The sequence below is a fragment of the Chiloscyllium plagiosum genome, chromosome 3 (assembly GCF_004010195.1).
Source record: "Chiloscyllium plagiosum isolate BGI_BamShark_2017 chromosome 3, ASM401019v2, whole genome shotgun sequence".
Lineage (NCBI taxonomy): Eukaryota > Metazoa > Chordata > Chondrichthyes > Orectolobiformes > Hemiscylliidae > Chiloscyllium > Chiloscyllium plagiosum.
In genome coordinates this window covers 127,397,199-127,406,656 of record NC_057712.1, presented here as the reverse complement: position 1 = coordinate 127,406,656, position 9,458 = coordinate 127,397,199, and the positions used below count along the sequence as shown (strand labels likewise).

Below are 9,458 nucleotides of genomic sequence, written 5' to 3'. Positions count from 1 at the left end.
GGTTTTAAGTGGGCAGTGTTGCGATGTTAAGTCTCCTGGCTCTTTGATGTCCCAGAGTCTCCTTTCAGTTTTTGTGTATCCACTGCTGTCTAGACTAGAGAGCACCCGCCCTTTAAAGGCCAGCGCACCCTGCTCTCGCTCAGTCAGTCAGTGTCCAAATCCAACACTGAGTCTGTGCATCTCAGGAGCTGTGCCAGATTAGGCTGAGGTGGGGGGAAGTCCGCACTCTCTCTCTCTCTCTCTACAGTGCTTAAAGGACAGTCCTGCTCAGTTTGAATAGGATGGTCAAAGGCTGGACAATGTTATCCTTCGGAATGTTGCTTGGCTGTGTCCTGTGGCCAGTGCTAGCTGATGGGAACCAACATCACCAACATGTCGAGGAGGTCAAAGCTGCCATGCTCAGGAAACTGGGACTGACCGAGGCTCCACGCCTCATGAAGAGAGACCTGGAGAACACTGTGGTGCCGGCCCATGTCAGGAACAAATACATCTCCATGCTGAAACTGTACAAGGACAAGGAGAGGAAGCGCAGAGCCCTGCCCAGTTTGGCTGGCATCTTACGGGGGGTGCCAGGAAATTCCGGTAAATTGTCTCTAATTACTTGTATGCTATACCCTGCCTCTGCCATCGTCCCTTTATCCAGTAGGGGCCCACTGGTGAAGGGAGGGTTGACTCAGCTTTGCAAATGACAACGCCTGATTATTTTTATTCCCCCACCCCTCCCTTAAGAAGTTGCAGGAAACGCAGCAGCAGGTCTGTGCACAGCAAGATCCCAGGCCAATAGCAATTTGACTCAGGGCTGGGAGAAATGCCAAAAATTAAACGTATTGCGAAGGAATACCGGGGAGAGCCTTAAAACAAAAAAAAAGTTGCTGGAAAAGCTCAGCAGGTCTGGCAGCATCTGTGGAGAGAGGTCAAGGGTGAAGGTTTCGGGTCTGGTGACCCTTCCTCAGAGTTGATAATAGCGAGGAAAAAGTCAAGTTAGGTAGGGTGAGGGAAAACGATAGGTGAGGAAGGAGCCCAGGGAGAGAGAAGAGTAGTTGGACAGACAAAGGAGAGTCTTTCTAAGAATTTTCTACATCCACCTAATCAGGCAAAGCTCATCTGAAAGACCGCATCTCCCGATATGTGTAGCACTCCGTCTGTATTGCACCTTTAGGGATTTGAAATCCCTGACCAGAGTTAATGTGTGCACTCTTGGAGAGGGAAGTGTATGCTGAAAGTTTGCAACCTTAGGTTGAGAAGCTGAGCAGTACAGAACTGAGGGTGCTCAATTTCACCCTGTTCTTTAGTGTAGCACAGCTCCCCAGCTGAGATAGCTGATCTTGTAACCTTTAAGAGCAATTTTTTCCCCAGGTTGTCAATGTCCTGAGTTGATTTAAATTGTCACTTGCAGTAACAGTGTTGAGAGTGTGGTGCTGGAAAAGCACAGCAGGTCAGGCAGCATCCGAGGAGCAGGAGAATCGACGTTTCGGGCCAGAGCCCTTCATCAGGAGTAAGGGCTTTTGCCCGAAACGTTGATTCTCCTGCTCCTCGGATGATGCTTGACCCGCTGTGCTTTTCCAGCAACACACTGTCAACACTGATCTCCAGCATCTGCAGTCCTCACTTTCTCCTAGTTGCAGTAACAGGTTCACACTTGAATGTTAAAATGCATTTAGCCCCATCTTTCTGCTGCTTCGGGTAATTCTAGGCTGTACCTAACAACAAGGTTTCATTTTTATTGCATTCTGATCAAATTGCCCAGAAAATTTGTCAACTGAATGAAGCCTCCACTGGTGAAAGTTAAAAGTCTGGTTCATCCCAGTCCAACACCAGTACCTCCACATCATGTCCTCTGGTGAAGAGAGAGTTGATTCATGTGGGACTGGGAATCTGTGTAGTAATCTCCTGCTATCCCACCCCAGCTCACTTCAGAACACTCAGTCTAGGCTTCACAGAGTTTATTTTCTTGTCAGTTGTTGTTGTTGTTGCCATGTGTAAATCTAATCAGTTACTAATAAACGTGTCCCACACGCCCAGCCTCAACCTTGTCTGAAAAGGCTTTACAATGATAGCTGCAAATTGTTAGTGATTCACACAGACTGACCGCATTACAAAGGCTTCAGCACTGTCTGGGAATGCACAGTGAACACCCAGATTTTAACATGATGAAGTCTTCAGGACAGGAGGCTGGAACAATAAAAGCCAGAAACAAGATTATGGCCTGCCTGTCTCTTTCTCCATGTAACAGAAGGAGATCCATGGGCCCATTAAAAGCCTGTGTAGGCTCTTGAGAAGAAATATCCAATTTGTCCCATTCCCCTTTGGTACTCCTCAATCTGATTCACCATTGAAAGTTGTCATTCAATTTGCTTCCTCCACTTGCAATCCCAATCATACGAATTTGCTGAATAAGAAAATGCTCTTTTTTTAATTCATTCATGAGATGTGGGTGTCACTGGCTGGGCCAGCGTTTATTACCCATCCCTAATTGCCCTATGAGAAGGTGATGGTGAGCTGTACTCTTAAACTGCTCCACTCCATGTGCTGTAGGTAGACCCATAATAGAGTCACAGAGTAATACAGTGTGGAAACAGGCCCTTCGGCCCACACTGGTCCATGCTGTCCATGACAACTCAGCTAGTTCCAATTGTCTGTGTTTGGTCCATATCCCTCTAAACCTTCCCCATCCATGTACCTATCCAAATGTTCTTAAATGTTGCTATTGTAGCTGCCTCAGCCACTTCCTCTGGCAGCCCATTCCATACATGCACCACTCTCTGTGTGAAGATGTTGCCCCTCAGGTCCTTCTTAAATCTTCCCCCTCTCACCTTAAAATCATGTTGTTAGGGAGGGAATTCCAGGATTTCAGTGACACGAAGGAATGCCGATATATTCCCAAGTTAGGATGGTGAGTGCCCTTGGAGGGGAACTTGCAGATGGTGGTGCCCCCATCTATCTGCTGCCCTGGAAGTGGTTCTGAGTTAGTTTAGTAGGCACTGACTGGGAATCTTTGGTGTATTTTAATAAGTCTCTGTATCCAACCGTCACTGCTTTGTGAAGAGCAAACTCAGATTCTCAACACAACTAAAATCCCTCGATGCTATCATTCTATAAATCCTTTCTGGACCCTCTGTAAATCTTTCCCAGTTGGGATTCCAGTTGTAAATCAACCTGTGATATACTGCTCCAGCTTTGAGTTGCTTTTATAGTCTGTGCCTCTGTTAATAAAACCATGAATCACAGAATCCCTACAGTATGGAAAGAGGCCATTAAGTCTGCACCAACCCTCTGAAGAGCATTCCGACTGCACCCAGCTCCCCATCCTGTCCTTGTAACCCCATATTTCCCACGGTCAATCCATCTAACCTGTACATCTTTGGACTGTGGAAGGAAACCCACACAAACACAGAGAGAATGTGCAAACTCCACACAAACACTCGAGTGTGGAATCGAACCCAGGTCCCTGGCGCTGTGAGGTAGCAGTGCTGACCGCTGAGCCACTGTGCCACTCGAAATCCTATCTTCTTTTGTCTTTGTACTGCCTACTCCGCTCGTCCTGCCTCCTTCAGTGGTTAGTGAAAATGGTCTCAACCCCAGGTCACTCTGTTCCTCACCCACTTTTCAAACTGTACCACCCCATTATAAACAAGGGATGAAGGCTGTGGAGAAGGGCTAGCACGGTGGCTCAGTGGTTAGCACTGCTGCCTCACAGCACCAGGGACCCGGGTTCGATTCCAGCCTCGGGTGACTGTCTGTGTGGAGTTTGCACATTCTCCCTGTGTCTATGTGGGTTTCCTCCGAGTGCTCTGATTTCCTTCCACAATCCAAGGATGTGCAGGTCAGGTGTATTGGCTGTGCTAAATTCCCTATAATGTTCTGGGATATGTGGGTTAATCATGGGAAATATAAGGTAGGGGAGTGGGTCTGGGTGGGATGCTCTTCAGAGGGTCAGTGTGGACCTGGTTCCACATTATTGGGATTCTATGATTCACGAAAGATTCAGATCAGTCACGTGTTGGGATTTGATGGGGATGGCAGAACGAGCGTGAGGGGGCTGAATGACCTGTTTTGATATTGCCTTGTTTCATGTTGCTATGCTCTTTGCCTGTCCAGATACAAGAGGAGACATACTCTATTCAGACCCTGCCAGGCAGACCCTGGTCTTTGATATGAAGGGGCTGATCCCTGAGAACAGCGAGGTGACCATGGCAGAGCTCAAGCTCTTCAAGAAAGGCGTTCACAAGGAAGATCTGCCCCCCAGGAGGCACAGTCGGCCGGTCAACAACGCCAGGGTCAGCGTGCACTGGGTCAGGATTCTGTCGGATGGCAGCAACAGGACCTCACTCGTAGACTCCAGGTAAAAACAACACTCATTTCCTGTCTTTCCCTCCTACCTGTCTGCTCTGTCACACTTGGATATCACTTCCTATCCCTCGAAGGAGCCATTGAAGGGCAGACTGAGAGTGGTGCCCTCTAAATCCCTAGAATGTGGAACCAGGCCATTTGGCCTATCAAGTCCATACTAACCCTCCAAAGAGCATCTTACCCACTACCCCCTCCAACCCTGCATTCCCCATGGCTAATCCACCTAGCTGTACGTCCCTGGGCATTATGGGAAATTTAGCATGGCCAATCCACCTAACCTGCACATCTTTGGACCATGGGAGGAAATCCACACAGTCATGGGGAGAATGTGCAAACTCCATACAGACTGAGGGTGGAATTGAACCCAGGTCCCTGTCCCTATGAGGCAGCAGTGCTGACCACTGAGCCACCCTCTGCTGGTGTGGATTGTGGAAAGAAGCAGGCAGAAAAAGGACCACAGTCCATCCAGATCTCCTTTTATCACTCTGATATTCACTCCATCCAACAATAATGGAATTGTTGATGAGACACAGTGATTAATCTCATTTATCAGGTAATCTAGAACTGAGCCAGACATGAGGTGAGGAAATCTCCCAGTAGTGAGGAGATAGGAGAAATGTGCCCAAGGTCACAAGTACTTCCCAAGCCCTCTAAACATTATACACGTTCAATGTTCAAATTATATATGCACTGGTTCCTAAAAAATATTATAATCTGGGAAGGAATCTTATCTCATTCACATTTGAAAGAATCAGTGAATAGCATACTTTTGGCTGTAACTTCTATGCAACCACGTCCGATATCTCCATGAAGACCATATTTTGGAGATGGACAAAAGGCTCCCGGAAGTGCCATTCCTGCAGATTTATGTTGGATTGAAGTGCTGGCTTCTAAGTGTGAATGTAATGCAGTAACACTGTCCTCTCCCCCACCCCCGTGACAGGCTGGTCCCCATTCTCGACTCTGGCTGGAAAATGTTCGACGTCACCCAGGCCGTACACTACTGGCAGAACACTGGGGAGAAGGTGATGTACCTAGAGGTCTGGATAGAAGCCGAGCGACCAGGAAGGCATGCGGCTGAGCTGGCCAGGTTCGTCTCCTTCACCTCCCAGGGGCCAGCCGACCAGGACCTGCGAAAGCCTGAGCTTGTCCTCTACACCCTCAACTTCAGCGAGTATGGGTAAGGCTCCCTCCACCGAGTTCACCTCATCCAAGATCACAGCATAAAGCTCTGTGGGGTTATCGCATGGATTATAGACTTATGGAGTTATACAGCACAGAAACAGACTCTCCATTCAATTCCTTCCTGCCGACCAGATCTTCTAAATTAATTTAGTCCCATATGCCTACACTTGGCCCATATCCCTCCAAACCCTTCCTATTCATATACCCATCCAGATGCCTTTTAAATGTTGCAATTGTACCAGCCTCCAGCACTTCCTCTGGCAGCTCATTTTCATACACACGCTGCTCTCTACTTGAAAAAGTTTCCCCTTTAAAATCTTTCACCTCTAATCCTAAACCTATGCCCTCTAGTTTTGGACTCCCCATCCCAGAGAAAGAATCTTCTCTAATAACCCTGTCCATGGCCCCTCATGATTTTATAAACCTCTATAAGGTCACCCCTCAGCCTCCGACGCTCCAGGGAAAACAGCCCCAGCCTGTTCAGCCTCTCCCTGTAGCTCAAATTCTCCAACCCTGGCAACAACCTTGTAAGTCCTTTCTGAACCCAGTCACGTTTCACAACATCCTTCCTATAGCAGGGAGACCAGAATTGAGCACAGTACTCCAAAAGTAGCTTAACCAATGCCCCATATAGCCACCACATGACCTGCCAACTCCTGTACTCAATGAACAGACCAATAAGTGTACCAAACCTTTTTCGCCTGTCTACTTGCAACTCCAATTTGAGGGAGGGAACATTGACGCAGAACAAGATCTCTGTGTCGAGCAGCACTGCCTAGGAGCTCACACTTAACCTTGTCCTGATTTGCCTTTCCAAAATGCAGCTCCTCACATTTGTCTAAATTAAACTCCAGCTGTCAGTCCTTGGCCCATCTGATCAAGGTAATGTTGCACTCTGAGGTAACCTTCATTACTCTCCACTGCGCAACCAATTTTGGAGTCATCACATGACCTCCTACCATGGGTTGGCGCCCTCTCCATATCCCCAACGACCAATTGGAAACGCGATCAATTCACATCTCCCGAGTGGGGTCACTTTCACTCTTTGTTTCCTGTCAGCATGAGTGGCCCGGTGGCTCAGTGGTTAGCACTGCTGCCCCCCAGCTCTGGGAACCTGGGTTCAATTCAAGCCCCAGGTGACTATCTGTGAGTTTTCTTAGTTTGTAATTCCTGCAGGCTCCAGGTCAGTCCGGGAGGATTGGCAAATGGAATGTTGGCCTTGATTTCAAAGGGAATGGAGTATAAGAGCAGGGAGGTCTTGCTAAATCTATACCAGACCACAGCTGGAATACCATGAAGGTCCTTATCTAATGAATGAAATGCTGGCATTGAGGCAGTCCAGAGAAAGGCTGTTAGATATGGAGGGACTGTCTTGTGGCTGAATATTCATTGGAATGTATGAGAGGGAGAGTTGGCCTAATTGAAATGAATTAGATTCTTAGAAGAACTGACAGGGGGGATATGGAAAGGTTGCTTCTCCATGTCAAAAAGGCTGGGACCAGAGGGCATTATCTCAGAATAAGGGAGAGGAGGAGGAATTTCTTTTCTTGGAGGGCAGTGAATCTGTGGAATTCTTTACTGCTGAGGGCTCGAGAGGTCGGGTCATTGAGGATATTCAAGGCTGAGATGGTATTTTAAACAGTAAGGAATCAGGGTAATGGGGACCAAGTGGAGTTCAGAATTGCCAGCTTTGCCATGGGGTGGGTCTGGGTGGGATGCTCTTCAGGCGGTTGGTATGGTCTCAAAGTGGGGATTATATAATTTAATGATCTCAGTGAGTGGTGGAGCAGACTCGATGGGCTGAATGGCCTACTACTGTTCCTGAGTCATGATTTGGAAGTGCTGGTGTTGGACTGGGGTGTACAAAGTTAAAAATCACACAACTCCACGTTGATAGTCCCAACAGGTTTATTTGGAAGCACTAGCTTTAGGACCACCTGATGAAGGAGCAGCGCTCCGAAAGCTAGTGCTTCCGAATAAACCCGTTGGACTATAATGTGGTGTTGTGTGATTTTTAAATTTGTAATCTCTGAGTGTTTGTGTAAATCCTAGTAAACAGAGACTAGTCAACAAGTCAAGTTTGGATAACAATGTTAATGCGAAAGTACAGGTTAATATTAATGTATAGGTATAAGTGTGTGATTACTGCTGGTGTCTATGATTATAAAGTGTGCAGATAATAGTGTACAAGCTCTGAGCATATTTGTGTTTCACACATGCGTTGAGAACAGCAGCATAGGGGAGTCTGACAGGGTATAGAGTTGAAAGACTCTTTGCTCAGAAAGGGCCCAAAATGTCACGCTGACCTGGATTTCACTGTGTGCTTTCTCCCATAGCAGATTTGGCTCAGACTAAATCCAGGAACTCCTAGTTACATCCTCGTCAAGTACGTTACACTGTTGGCTGCAACTCTGCAGGGGTGGAGAGTGAGAGGGCTAGATGGAGGGGCAGGGGGTAAGAGACACAGAATAAGGGGCAGAGGAATCAGAAACTGAGGGATGGGAGTCAGGGACTTTAGGGGAAAGGATGTTGAATAGCACTGGTTGGAATAATTTCCTTGCCAGTATTCACAGGGAGCAGTCAGTGCAGGTATTTGTGTGGTGTGTTGTGCTGGGAGGGAGAACCATTTTGCTTTCCGTTGTGTGTTGGAGCAGTGTCATTGTGACATCAGTGACTGGCAATTCAGAAACGGTGTGCTCAAATCCGTGGGAATGGTCATAAGGCCTAACCCCATTCGGGGAATAACCTTCAGGAAAGGAAACTTGTCCCCCTTTACCCCTTGTCTAGACTTAACAAATGTCAGCTTTGATCTGGCCTCCGAGCAATCTTAAAGTGCAATTGGAAATGGGCATTAAATAGTGGCTTTGCAGGGAATGTCCACATCCCATAATTAATTCATAAGTTGTGGGATCAGGTCATTCAGCCCATTGAGTCTACTCTGCCATTCAATGAGATGCGATATGAAAATAAGTGTCAACACACACACAACTAATGTTCTTTCCATGAACTGCCACTAAACGTGACATCACTGTTTAAGTCACCCTGTTGTAAAATTACTGACGTTTTTTTAACAAACCCGCTCTTGTCCTTTTCTTTGTAGAGCTGCTGGGGACTGTGGTGGAGGCCGGGCCCGAAGGAGTGGATCCTGCTGTAGGCAGGAATACTTCATCAACTTCAGGGAGCTGACCTGGACCCAGTACTGGATCATCGAGCCCCCTGGTTACCAGGCCTTCCACTGTGTGGGGGGCTGCAAGCAGCCACAGTGGCCCTTCGACTACGGAGAGAGGAGCTGTGCAGTGGAGGAGAGTGCCTCGCTGCCTGTGATGTACCTGGTGAAGAAAGGAGACTACACAGAGATCGAAGTGGCTGAGTTCCCCAACATGATCGTTGAGAAATGCAGCTGCTCTATGGATAATATCTCAATGATATAACAGGGACCGCTGGGGGCCAACAGGGCGCTGTGAGCTTGCTCGTGTCCTTTTCTTTGGTTCCCCCATTCCATGAAGGGCTGCAGCTCAGCTTGGTGCGGTGTCTGGAGTTATGAGTAGGCCCAGACCACGAGTCATGAGTAAACCCAGGTCAGGAGTCACGTGTAGGCCCAGACCTGGAGTCACATGTAGGCCCAGACCTGGAGTCACATGTAGGCCCAGACCTGGAGTCACGTGTAGGCGCAGACTTGGAATCACGTGTAGGCCCAGACGTGGAGTCACTTGTAGGCCCAGACCTGGAGTCATGTGTAGGCCCAGACCTGGAGTCATGTGTAGGCCCAGACCAGGAGTCACGTGCTCGCACAAACCTTTCCGATAAGCAAGCATCCTTTCTGACACGCTGAGTTTTTAAATCGAGCAGTTTGACGGTCAGTCTTCCTGAAAGCCATCATAAATTAGTCATAACGCCCTTATGTTTTTTACATATCCCAGATT

The 9,458-nt window shown here is 47.8% G+C and overlaps 1 protein-coding gene across 1 annotated transcript; it reads left to right on the top strand.

Moving 5' to 3' along the window:
* The first annotated feature begins 314 nt into the window (after positions 1-314).
* LOC122540117 (left-right determination factor 2-like) lies at positions 315-8,974 on the top strand. The gene is made up of 4 exons (XM_043675429.1): positions 315-582; positions 4,099-4,342; positions 5,294-5,530; positions 8,636-8,974. Exons 1-4 carry the CDS (start codon positions 315-317, stop codon positions 8,964-8,966), a joined length of 1,080 nt encoding a protein of 359 aa, XP_043531364.1. The 3' UTR covers positions 8,967-8,974.
* The last annotated feature ends 484 nt before the right edge of the window (positions 8,975-9,458 follow it).